Here is a 13,646-nt window from a genome sequence, read left to right on the forward strand (position 1 = left end):
AATCTAAAGAAGATTTTATAAATGTAATGAATTTTTGAAAACTCAACACTTTTTATTAAAAATTAAAGAATTAAACATCCTAACCATGATCTGTAGTCATAAGAAAACAATGACAAAAATAAAAGATGCAAATGATTTATGATATTATAAAAATGTATCTCTTAATTGGTATAGAAATCCCATTCTAGTTCAGAATAACAATTCTATGGAAACTTCCTTTAGTGTTCAATTCATACAATCTAGTAGTTTTCTATGGTATTTTACATGTTTTCATATTATTTTTAAATTCCTTCATTTCTTCTTTGGTTTTGGATAAACTGACATTTTAATTAATATAGTCACTAACCTTAGTTTAAAAATTGATCTCAGGAGTAATTTGATCTGTCTTTTTCAAACTTTGTTAGGGAAATTCTAAGATGAGACTCATTTATCAAAGTAGATTATTATGAAAACACTGCCCTACACCATCCTTAATTTAAGCATTATTTAATAAATTCTCAATTATTTTCTGTATTATCTTTAATACAGGTGTTAAAATATATGCATGAGCAGGTTGTTGTTTTTTTTTAAGTGAGTGGTAGAGCCAAGACTTTGTTATCTCTAAAATAGTACTTTATTTTGCAATAGAAAATGTTTATAAGGTATGAGTCTAGACCACTGTACTTCTATTTTTTAAAGTATCTTTGTCAATATATGTAATAATAGATTCTTATTTGCAAAACTCTGAAGCCCGATAAAGTAAAGCTACCATGGAATCTATTCAGTTGTTTTCTAAGAAAAAACAGTCTTGGATAGTCTACCTATGTTAGTTTAAGATGTATATCAGGGCTTCCCTGGTGGCGCAGTGGTTGAGAGTCCGGCTGCCGATGCAGGGGACACGGGTTCGTGCCCCGGTCCGGGAAGATCCCACATGCTGCGGAGCGGCTGGGCCCGTGAGCCACGGCCGCTGAGCCTGCGCGTCCGGAGCCTGTGCTCCGCAACGGGAGAGGCCACAGCAGTGAGAGGCCCGCGTACCGCAAAAAAACAAACAAAAAACATATATATAAAGTCTCTCTCATTTTGGATTAATGAAAGCTTCACAGAATATAATTATCGATAGAAAAGAAGAAATTATGGTTATTTGAGATCTGAGAATATCAAACTGAGTCTAAGGGTTTCGATCGCTATAAAGGAAAACAACGGTAGGTAAAGGGGAAAGAAGAGCAAAAGATAAAGGACCCTAGAGGGTTGCCTTCAATTGATCATTGCTCCTGTGGCTTCTCTGTTCCATTTTCTGTATTAGTGTCAGGTCAGGACACATGCTCTGAAGGAAAAATAAGGCAGGGCTAGAGGACAGAGGGGAGAGATGCTGTTTAAACAGAGGGATCCGGGGGGAAGGCCTTTTGCAGAGGTGACATTGAGCAGAGATCAGATTATAATGAAATAAGGAAGATGCTTCTGCAAAGCTTTCCCTCCAGTGGACAAGCACTTCCGTTGTAAACAATAAAGAGGAAACCATATGTAATATATTTTAACTACATTTATATTCATTTATATTTTATTATATTTTAAATAGACTGCCTGAATTTGAGGATGAAAACTGCCTGAATTTGAGGATGAAAACAAGCTTGGCTTAAGACAGCCACTGCCATTGCTCAAAGAGGTTCATGACTAAAGTGCTTTTTTAAGAAGGTATAAAATGACTAGAACAATCTGAACATTAGTCAACCTGTCATATTGTACCAAAGATGACTTTGCTATTTTCTAAAGGAGGGAGTAATATCTATTAGTGACTAGGACTTTGATGGAATTAATAGAATGAGACAAAAAATGTCAAGACATAAAGTTACATACTCCTAGATAAAATGGCATATTCCTAGATAATATACTTTCATATATTAAGTAGTGTGTGAATACATGCACTAAGCATGTGTGTGTCTGTGTATAATTAATAAAAGGCTGAATTATAAACACAGATTCTTCTGAGCAAAGCCTAAAGAACCTTTACTGGAATGCTTCCGATAATGAAGAAGGTTGGTGAGTTTGACTTGTATTCTCTTTACAGCACAAAGTGTTCAAAATTAAGTGTTTGTTTGCATTTCTCTCAGGCAGTCTAACATCTCGGACTGTCAGACAGATACATAACAATACTTCTTCCATTTTTCAGGTGATAAATGGTGTCCTGAGGCTGCGAATGCTCCAGCAGGTGTTGTAGTCCTGGTGAAGCCACATCAAGACGCCACTTGGAATCTCTTTCTGAAAGTCAAAGTTGTCCTCTGAAAAGATTTAGGTGGAAATTGTGAACCTGAAACACCAAGCAAAATTCTCATTAAAATGTTACAAATCCCAGGTCTCAAAAGGATCGTGTTATATATGTTCCATGCAGATGATATATTTTAAAACAAACAAAAGAAACCTTAATGTCACTTGTACACAAATCAGGAAATAATAGTCATCTGGAAAAACTGCCATTCTGGGTGCTGAGAAGAAAGAGGGGTGCTCCCCCCACGCGGGGCCTCGGTCCTGGCCATGAGCTCCCCTGGAGAACTCTGTCAGCTACCTTAAGAAGTCCTTCCCACCGTTGGCCCCTCAGCTTCTCCTTTCTTCTTCTTCTTTTTTTTTTCTGCTACAGAAATAATGTTGATAAGTTAATAGCCCCTGCGCTTTTGGACCTGGAAGCAAAGGTAAGCAAGAGACCACAAGCCTGCTTGTCAGAGAAGAAGAAAATACATCTTTAGAAATACAGAACATCTCTCTTTCTTACGTACCCTCAATCACTTCTACAGACATGAAAAAGGCCTCCAACCAGCAATAATGATAGTTGTCACAAAGTTGTTATTGATAAGAGAATACAGTGCCTTAGTATTTGGTGAAAAATTAAGAGTGCAGATTTTAAACCAATTCAGAGCCCAGTTTCCTCTCCTAACCTCTACTCCTGTGTGCCCAACAAACTATTCGGCATCTCCACTTAGCACGCTATGATAGTTGTCACAAAGTTATTGATATTGTCACAAAGTTATTGATAAGAGAATACAGTGCCTTAGTATTTGGTGAAAAATTAAGAGTGCAGATTTTAAACCAATTCAGAGCCCAGTTTCCTCTCCTAACCTCTACTCCTGTGTGCCCAACAAACTATTCGGCATCTCCACTTAGCACGCTGCAGTCAACATCTCAGAAACTGAATTCATCAAAACTCCTTAGCACCACTGTCTACTGGCCATCCGCAGAATCACATTTATCAACCGTCACTGTTCGGTCTCCCACATACCATGGCTGCCTTTTAGAGAAAGAACTATTGTCATTGAAAATGACAGTGGATACTCCTGGGGAATACACAAGGCAAAAAGCAACAAAAAGACACAGCAGCTTAGAGCTATGAGCATAGGAGAAAAATCTCAAAAGAATAAAGAAACTTTGACATCACTATGCTATAGAACTATAGAAGGGCTGACATAAACAGTGATAAACCTGAGCTGTCCCAGTGCTTGAATTATACTAGATTTATTTTAAAGTGATAATATATTAAGTATTTCCCTTAAAACAGCAAATTATCCTCTACATTTGAGATTATCTGTAATACAAATGATTCATATTTTTTGAGCAAACAGTGTATGCTTGGCATCTAGCTAGGTCCTTTTTTTCCAATAATTGTTTTCCAATAATTGTTTTCTCCATCTAGTCTGTTATAAAGGAACTGAGGCCCGGAGCAGTTGAGGCTTTCCTAAAGTGCTCAGCTAGTAGGTGCTCGAGTCAGGATGGAAACGAGGCATTTGATTCCAGAGTGGCACACCTCATGACGATGCTACGTTGCCTCCTTGAACAAAAATGTTGGTAACGGTTTTGAAAATTGAAACATCATAGGCCTGAATTCAGTCTAGAAACGTCATTCTTTAAATGGCATACTACCTGAGAATAAGTATTTATCTGTAAAACTCTACATCATAAAATAACTAGAAGATTTGTATTAATTTTGTGAAGCATTTTTATAATGAGATCTTCAAAGAGAATCTAAAAATAGTTTCATTCAGAAGAAAAGCATGGAAACTCTACAGCAGAGAGAGACATTGATTTCTCATAAGACTCAAGACAGCATTTTCTTTTTTATGAGGGTGAGGCTCTAAATTATTAGGAAACTTTGGGCACTTTCTCCTTTAAGATTGTGCAAATTAATAAAAGGAAACCTCAGCCAAAGTTGGGGTCGGAAGGCCAATAGTGGGACCTCTCATGCCCTGCCCACTGCTCACCTTCAGTTACCCCACCAGGAAGACATCAGTAACTGACCGACCCCAACGGGAAGAGACTACCTTGCTCTCCCAAACAGGAAGCGCAGCTACATTCCTGCCCCAGCAGGAGGAAGGAAGACTTCCTTCTTGACCAGCAACAAGCCCAGCCAATGGAAAACCCAGCAGCTCAGCCAAAGACAAGCTATCATCACTTGAACTTTTACTTTCCTCCAATGAACTTTCCTTTTTTCCTTGCTGATGATCTCCTTTCCTTGTCCTGCCTTCCTTTTATAAAAGCCTTCCATGCCCTGCAACTCCTCAGAATATCTCTCTGTTTGCCACATGAGATGCTGCCCAATTGAATCATGAATCGTTTACCAAAACCACTTCGATCTTCAGATTTACTCAGTTACTTTTTGTTTTTTAACCAACAGCAGAGAAGTGCTTGTCTTTGCAGTTTTGCTCTTTATGGAGATTCCTGAGATATAGCCATAGATGACAAACTCTTGGTCAAAACTGTCCTCTCAAGGTTGATAATCTCCCATTTCTCTTTCCAAAACTTGAAACTTCACGTATTACATCATTTTATTTGTATATGGAGAACACTGACCTGTCAAAAAACCTTGACCTGTCCATGTGTGACCAGCAAATTTCCTCAGTGTCAATGAACCTTTTCGAGGCATATCTGACTGTTAAGAGAAAAATAAAATGAGGTATGAGTTATTGTTTCAAATATTTTTAAAAATGAAAGTTATGGTTAACAGAGAACCGACCCGAAATGTATGGGTTGTGCTGGGCTTGAAAACTGTTCCGTGGCCAGAGATCTTTCTTGAAGGGGTGATCTTTCTACACGGGCAGGTACTGTGCTTAACACATGGTTTTGCGGATGCCTTCCTCTGAACTAAATGAAGGATGATATGCTCTTGTTTAAAATAAATGCAATCCTTAAAGAAACAAAAGAAAATCTATATATGCTTCAATCAGTCGCTGGTTTATCATTCATTCACTCGCTTATTTGTAAACTTTTATTTAGATATTGCTAAGTATAAGGTCCACTAAACACACATATCAATTTAATTATGTAACTGTCGTTTTTAACCCGGTAAAGCGGTAGGGCCTTAATAAGTAAATATGGATTAAAAACCTTAACCGCATAAAATTCTTAATATTAAACTATGATAGAAATGTTATTATGCATTTGTGAAGCATCTGACTTTTTTTTAATGTGATATTTGACTGCTTTTAGGATTCCACTCTAAGCCACAATATTCTAAAGTTAAATATTAAAGCTTTGCAACTCTGCCTTCTGAGAATGAGTTTTACTGTTATATTCAAGGAGGTAGAAGGAATGCGAGAGAAAGCCCCGCCTCAGCTGGTTTCTCTCTCTCTAGGCTTTATGTTCCCACACTTGGGGGTCTTCTGTGTTTTATAAAATAGACACAAGTTACTTGTAGTGGAGTGAAGTGAGTAGCCATTATAAATCTGGGGGAAATCTGGTTAGGCTTTCTACCAGCAGCATACCTTCCCCAGACTTTCTGTGGTTGCTTGGCTGAGTTGAGCTTGGGTGAAGGAGACATTGTACCTACATTCCAGTGAACATGGCAAAGAAAGATTAACTGTAAAAATGAGAGCTAGGAAAAATGGCAGGGTATCTTACTGTGTTCTTAATCTATGCCAGGCATTATTTAACATCTATAAATTCATTCAATCCTTATAACAATTCTTTGAGGTAGGAATCATTATTGCCCTTTTATAAGTGAGAAAATTACGGCTCAGGGAGATTAACTGGAAGCAAATCATATAAAGAGTTTGTGTGGCAGGCTTCAAACACAGATCTGCCTGTCCCCTGATGTAATCTTCACGCTATTTTCTTCACTACACCATCTGACCATCAGATATTGCCTTGACACCTGGACTTTCTGATTTAGTTCGGGCCGTGTTTTTATTTCACGAAATATTGAATTAATCCTCCTACCTCCTATAAATTCTCACAAGCCAGTTACTTTCAAGAAACAGCTCATGGAGACATTTTATGCTACCGTGTTCATGTGGAAGTGTCCAAATTATGTTTGTTTGTTTTCCAACAAACAATGTAAATGGTGCACTTAAATATTAAGAAATCTGTCTTACAGAAACAGGGCGCGATCCGGGAACTGCCATATTCTGCTCCCCAGTCTCTGGGCCTATTGGTGGCAACCTGCTCCTTGAGGTCTGAACTGGTGGGGAGGCCGTGCGGTCCACGCCAGTTTGCCTGTAAACACAACAACAACATGACCTGAGCACCCAGGTCCAGAGACGGACAGACCTTACCGCAAAGCTATTCATCACAACCTGCCTCCCAAAGGAAACGCCAAGTAGGATGCGCTGAGTTTCTGGAAGATGGGCGGGAGACTGAGTCCCAGCCCTGGCCACCTCTGTGTTTACTAAGGACTGCGAGCCTGTGTTTCCTGAGTGCTCAGCTATGCTAGCGCCTGCGCAGAACACGGAAGTTTCTGAAGATCTAGTTCCCTCCTTAAGAAGATTACAAAGTACTGAAAACGAATCAAGTAATTAGATGACAATGCAATGCAGTTGATATAATATAGTGCTACGGTGTCTGGTTCTGAATACAAGCACTGTAGAAATTTAGGGAATAGAGCAATCAATGAAGGATAAAATTAATTCTCAATGTGCAGGGCCTAGATGAGGAAAACCACACAAATTTATGTAAGGTCATAAAAGGCAAAATATGTTCTCTGATGGGAAAACTAAGTTTTGTGAAAATGTCAATTATTCCTACATTTTTAATAGATTTAATGCTATGAGGTCCAATGTGATACTTTTTTTAAAATTTGACAACCAGATTGTAAAATTTATTTGTCAACATGGGTGAGTAATTTAAACAAAGAAAGAGTAATGATGATAAAAGACCTTCCCTACCACATATTAACACGGAAAAATTAAATTGTCTAATTTGTGCACAAGACTAGAGATGGATATTCTAGAAACAGATTCTAATTCATTTATTTATTAATAATAAATTCATGAAAATTAAAATATGACAATTTTTGACTCATCAAGTTTTAAAATATACATACTAACTAAAGTTTTTACAGGCTGCAAGGAAAGAGTCTTGTGGATTTCTAGTGGGTCTATAAATTGGTAGAACCATTCTTAGAAGAACTTGGGAAAAATATTTCAAGAGCCTTAAAAATATCCATAACCTTTGACCTGGTAGCTTTACTTCTAGGACTCACCACTGGGAAACAGTTTAAAGACATCCTTACTAAAATTTATGTAAGATAATGTTCACTGTACAAAATAATAGTGAAAATATAGAAGAAATGAAAATTTTCAGTAATAGGGCAACACAGTTTGTGGTAGGTCACAAATAAGATAATAAATGTGATTCATTTAGCTAGTGCTGGGAACATGAAAGCAGTCAACAAACACTGGCTGTTGTTAACATAAGTATTGCCTCACACTTGAGTGAGTGAGAAAACTGGAAAGCTCCTTCGTAATTCTACAGTAAAGGAAGAGACAAATTCCTTTCTAGTAAGGCGATGATTTGATGTTGATCCCTAAGGTCAAAAGCTTTTCTGAAAGTCCCTACACAGAATGAAACTCGCCCTTCAAGATAAATAAAAACTAATGGGTCCCTTTTATTTTAACAGCATCTTACGTACATCAGTTTTTACACCTCACAATGAAAGTATTAATTATGTATATATAAAAGCATTAGCTAATGATTAGTTTTACAGACTCAGCCATTGAAACCCATCTAAGACCCTCTCCATCAAGAGTTTCATTGTGCTTAGCTGCCTGTGCTGTAGATACCTGGCCTGACTTTATATTCTAGTATCTAGCTAAGTATACTACTGCAACAAATTCATGTTAAATATCCAAATAATGAGCTACTTAGAAAACTGTCCACATAAGATTTGACAGGGGATGCTTTGTCCAGAATAAACCATAAACGCTAATTGACAAGCATCTCTATCCTCCGTGACCTTTGTTTTACCACCAGAGAAACAAGACTTACAGTTTTGTTCCCCTAAGAACTTCATCACTGTACACACTGGGGATTTTTATTCTCTGTGATTCTGAGGTAAGAGAAGGCAGCCTCCTGTATGCCAGTGTTTTCTTTGCAGAAGTCTGTAGTCCGCGAGCATCCAAGATCCGTGCCAGACGGTGCTGGGCCGGGGAAAGAGCACCGGCCCCTACACCCAGTGATTTCTCCTCTTGTGCACTCCTGGGGGAGGGAAGTCAAGTTCATTACTCAGATGTAAGCTCTACGCATTTGCTCATTACTAGACTTTGCTAGAACACAGCCTGGCACATAGAACTTAGTCCTATTTGTTGCATGAATGGACAGACCAGCATTTCCAGTTCAATTTTAATTTCAGTGAAGGATCATCGACAGGGGGAAAAGATCTCATTGTTTTAAGTTTCTCATTGTAATCAAACCATATAGCCCGCAAGATTAAGAATTCACAGCTACAGTCCCCTTTCCTTATCGGCCCCAACCTAACAGGAATTGTTTTGTGGTTGTCATTAGAAGAGGCTGTTTTCACTCTTACACGTTGGCCGTATGTGCTCAGACGCATTTGGAGCATGGGGTTAAATGCAATGCTTATCATCTCGTCCTCTGTGGTCTTTAGTGGTCTTCCCCAGCGCAGGGAAGAGGCTGGGTGATTATTTTTTATACGTACTGTGTTCTATCTGAAAAATAGGTAGGTCTCTGCTGAAGTGGTTTTGCTTGAATTGTCATCACACCATTCAAGTCACTATAAAAATTACTGGAGAAGCGATGAATCTGAGGAAAGTGAAAACAATAAAAATTAAAAAGCATCCGGAGCCGTTGCAATTACTGATACCTGTCAGGAACCCGCAGGAAACAAAGGGCAGCCTCAAACTGGCTAATCTGAGGTGCATTTAATAAAGGGACTATACTTTCTAAAGACATGTGAAGGGAAATGAATAAGGAATGACCAATTCCCCAAGGCTTGTTAACAGTAGGGACACATCACCACACCTAGGCTCGGAGGAGCAAGAAGTGAGGGAGAGGTTTCTGGAATCTGGACAGGGTAGCTGATGGAGAAATGCCACCAGCCCATTGTGACCCAGTAGAAGGGGTAGGAGGAAACAAGACAGGCCTCATTCTCCTCCATGCTCTGAGCTCCCAAAAGCTGCAGGGCAGGGAGCCCTCTGTTCATTCGCTGTGTGTTCACCTTCACCAGGGTGAAGAGGGTGGACAGAGAGTCTGGAGAAGCAAAGGAAAGGTGTCCCAGCTCCCACTGGTCAGCTTGCCTGGCACCTCTGCTCCCACCCGACCCTTCACCCCTCACCCCAGTGAGCTTCCCGGACCAGCTCCAGAGCCTGGGAAAACCTGAGCCCAGACTCTGAAAGGCTTGCATTTGAATCCCAGTTGTCAATGCCCCCTGCTTGGTCATCTTGAAAAGATTTTTAACTTCCTAATCTTTACTCTGGGGATAATGATTCCTACTTCATAGGGTTATTCAGGGAATTCAATTCGATAACCTTGGTGAAAGCACCAAGTAAGGGCTAAATAATTATTAATTTCCTATTCCATCCTGTAATATGACCAACTAGGATTTAAAATAATATATAGCTTCAGGCAAACAAGATTTCTGAAACTAGAATTAGAGTTCGAGAAAAATGTGGCACCCCTAATCACATTTTCCTCATATTGAATATATATAAAAGTAAATGTTAAAGGAATAAATTAAGACCTATTGTGATTATCGCTAAAATGCTCTATTTCAAAATAAACTCTACTAGTATTTTATTTTTACTTTAAACTTTGTTGCCCATTCACTTTCTTTTAACTTTTATCCAAATGCAAACAACAAAATAGCCATAAAAAGCATTTTAAAAAACTGTAAACACTACAAAATATCTGTTAAAAAAAAATCCTTAGATTTAAAAATCTCCGTATTTCTCAAGTGTATTTATATTGCCTGATAGTTAAAGGTTCTCTTCTAGGTTGTCAACTGTTCCTTTATATGCGATTCATACTTCATATTTTAATGTGAAAAGTGGGCAATACTGTTGAACCTGTCAGAGCAGTTTAAAGAGACCAAAAAGTTCATTAAACTGGTAACAATTCCAAAAGTTTCTTTTGAACAGCACAAACAAAGACTAATTGTAAAGCCCTTAAACTAGAGGGTAAAACAATCCTATTAGATATTTCTGTTTGAATCCACTGCTCCGTGAACCTCGGGCCCTATTGCTCCTATGCTGGCTGCATATTTTTGTCTCTGCCTTGTCATCCTCCCTTTCTTTTTCAGCTTAATAAATCTTGCCTGTCCTTTAGGATTTAGTTCATGTATTACTCTACTTTGTGAGGGTATGTTATTTTCCCTCTGAGCCCCACAGCATTTATGAGCTAAAAGACATCTAATTACAATATATAATATAATAAAATGATATGATCTATAATTAGCATCTGATTATAATAATCGAAGCTAACACTTAGTCTGCTCTATGCCACACACTGTACTAAATGTCTTATCTCCTTTAATTCTCACGGCTTCCTATTTCATAGATCCCGTAGATAATGGAATAGGCTTTGAAAGAAAGGGGCAGATTCAAGATCACAGAGTCAATAGCTTGTGACATTGGACTCCAAAGTTGTAGTCTATATCCAAAGCTCAAACTCTCATCCACTCTAAACATATCTTCTAGGTTGCCTCTTTGTGTGTGTGTGTGTGTGTGTGTGTGTGTGTGTGTGTGTGTGTAGTATTGTTTGGTATGGCTTGACTCCCTCCAACTAACTTGTACGGACCAGGAATCCTGTCTTATCTTTTTTCTGCTTCCCCACAGCAGACGGGCTGTGCAAACAAAGTCCAAACTCCTTAGTACTCCTGAAGGTCTCCCATAAGCAAGCTCATCCTTTCCAGCCTCAGCTTCCACTAGATCATTTTTTTTCTTTTTAATTATTTTATTTATTTATTTTATGTTTGCCTGCGTTGGGTATTCGTTGCTGCGCACGGGCTTTCTCTAGTTGCAGAGAGCGGGGCTACTCTTCATTGTGGTGCACGGGCTTCTCATTGCGGTGGCTTCTCTTGTTGTGGAGCACAGGCTCTAGGAGCACGGGCTTCAGTAGTTGTGGCTCGCAGGGTCAGTAGTTGTGGCTCGTGAGCTCTAGAGCACAGGCTCAGTAGTTGTGGCGCACGGGCTTAGTTGCTCCGCGGCATGTGGGATCTTCCCAGACCAGGGCTCGAACCTGTGTCCCCTGCATTGGCAGGCGGATTCTTAACCACTGCGCCACCAGGGAAGCCCTCCACTAGATCTTAGAATAGGGACACAATTCAAGAAAAATTTATTGAGTTCCCAGTATATACCTGTGTTAGGAGCTCTCACATATTTATATGACTTATCCTCACAACAATCCCTTGAACAACATATTATTACCCTCATGCTATAGATAAAGAAACTGAAGTTTAGAAAAGTTAAACAACATGTCCAAGATAATTCCCCTCATAGGTCTCTTGATTCCAAACGCCCTGGTCTTGCCACAGTGACTCTGCTTGTCCCAGTATCCCATTCTCTAAGCCTCAGTCCAATCACTGTTCCCCTCCCTCACTCCTCCATGTGGGTCTGAACTGACCCACTCAGAATTCCTATCCAGGAAAGCCTACTCATTTCTTCATGTTTCTGTTCAAATTTCACCTCCAACCAAAAAGAAAAAAGCCTCACTCCAGGCAGAATAAATCATTTTCTCCCTGCTTCTCCTACAACTCTTTTTTGTACAACGCTCACAGAAGACTTTGCATCTGACCTGTATCATACTCTTCACTTTACTAGGTCAGGGAATATGCTGTGCTCATCTCTACATTTCCTTAAAACACCTAATACAGTTCACTTAATACAAACTCAATTAAGGTTGAATGAACCCAACATATACTCATTGATCAAGTCTTTTATCACTTTGGTGGGAGGAAAGGAGAACATGTGTAACCTTCAAATTGGCTAGAACTATTGGGGGAAAGCATTATTTTTCTTCAAAAATATGGAAACAGCTCTACAGTTCCAAGCAGGTGGAAAGTCTCAATCTGAGTGTCCCTACTCTATTCAAGAATCTGGCGATTCTATTCAACTCCATGAAATAATTAATTTAAAATTTTAGTCTTATTGGCCAACAGACCCAAATATCTTGATAACAGAATTTAATAGAATGGCACTCTTGACAAACTGAGGCCAGAGATATACAGATTGAAGGAAAGAGAGAGAGAGTGGAAAAGCATCTACCTGAGGTGGGTTAAGATGAGAAGCCAGGGATACACTTCGAGTTTCAGAACTTCTGGATGGGGGAACACTGGACACATCAGCATTAATACAGGAAATGACCATAGGTGGAGATTTATTCTCGGCTACTTTCAATTTTTCTTTCTGTATTTTTCCTTCTGTGCCAATGAAAAATCAATATTATTAAGAAAAATACTATCAAATACATGTACTTAAAATCCCCTGTTCAAAGAGACTATTTGTTCTTGAGATACCATGAGTCTGCTGTGGCTGCTGAACCTTCCTATAGAGAGGACAGACCCCACAGAGCAATGGGCTGACACTTTTCCAAGAGCATCTAATGAAATGACTATCATTTCAGTGGTATGTAGAAAAATTGGGATTATACACTGGGGCAAGAAGGATTCTTGGTATTTTATAATATCCCAATTAATCCCTTTGATTGGAAAAAGTGACATTTAATTAAGTAAATTTAATTAAGTAAAATTTAATTATTAATATTTAATGATTATTTCCCTATTATACAAATTGGTTAATACTAGTCACTACTGTCCACCACTGACATTTCCATACTTTGTTTCTGCTCAGTTTCAAGTAGTTTAGAGAACATTTTATACAGGTAAATGAAGTGATTAATAAATTAGCTTTGTTTACATTTTATTTTATAAATAATATCATCTATAATTTAAAAACAATATCCCATTATTAGAGATTAGTTAGGTAATTTTTTAAACCAGAATTTAAAAAGTGACTTGTAGCTTCTTTCTTGTGTATTTCTGTGTTTTTTTCAGAAATGCCTCTACCTTATTTTTATAGCTCAAAAAACGAGAATGTCCTTTTTGAAGTGATTAAAGCTCACTTGTGAATAAAGGCAGAAAACCCAACTTCCCTTCTCACCCCAGTCAGGTCCTAGATTTGGCCAAACTGGTGGGGCAGAAAGCGGAGGAACAGCAGTTATTTTTTCTTCTCATTAGGTCAACTTCTACAAATTAAGTACCTGTGAGTGTAATTTCCCAGTTTTTTCTAATCAGCTTTTCCAGTATTTCCACCACAGTTGTCCAGACGTGATCAAACACTTCTGCAGCCACCGCGTCTCTGACACAGTCATGCGGGGATACGGGAGGAAGTCCATGCTTATGCCACGTCCTGTGGTGATGAGCTGGGTTTTGTTCAAGACAGTCCCCGTCACTAAGG

At 38.7% G+C, this 13,646-nt stretch overlaps 1 protein-coding gene across 1 annotated transcript in view; it reads right to left on the reverse strand.

Annotated features, from left to right (window-relative positions):
• Nucleotides 1–275: 275 nt before the first annotated feature.
• The window catches only part of LOC102990625 (toll-like receptor 3), a 59,031-nt gene continuing 45,660 nt past the window's right edge, over nucleotides 276–13,646 (reverse strand). The window contains 9 exon segments of the mRNA XM_055081365.1: nucleotides 276–2,284; nucleotides 4,813–4,891; nucleotides 4,976–5,001; nucleotides 5,004–5,103; nucleotides 6,333–6,453; nucleotides 8,224–8,433; nucleotides 8,894–8,997; nucleotides 12,456–12,610; nucleotides 13,450–13,640. Of these exon segments, the coding sequence (XP_054937340.1) occupies nucleotides 2,211–2,284; nucleotides 4,813–4,891; nucleotides 4,976–5,001; nucleotides 5,004–5,103; nucleotides 6,333–6,453; nucleotides 8,224–8,433; nucleotides 8,894–8,997; nucleotides 12,456–12,610; nucleotides 13,450–13,640 (1,060 nt within the window). The 3' untranslated portion in view covers nucleotides 276–2,210.

Source organism: Physeter macrocephalus, chromosome 20 (genome assembly GCF_002837175.3).
Source record: "Physeter macrocephalus isolate SW-GA chromosome 20, ASM283717v5, whole genome shotgun sequence".
In the NCBI taxonomy this organism is placed as follows: domain Eukaryota; kingdom Metazoa; phylum Chordata; class Mammalia; order Artiodactyla; family Physeteridae; genus Physeter; species Physeter macrocephalus.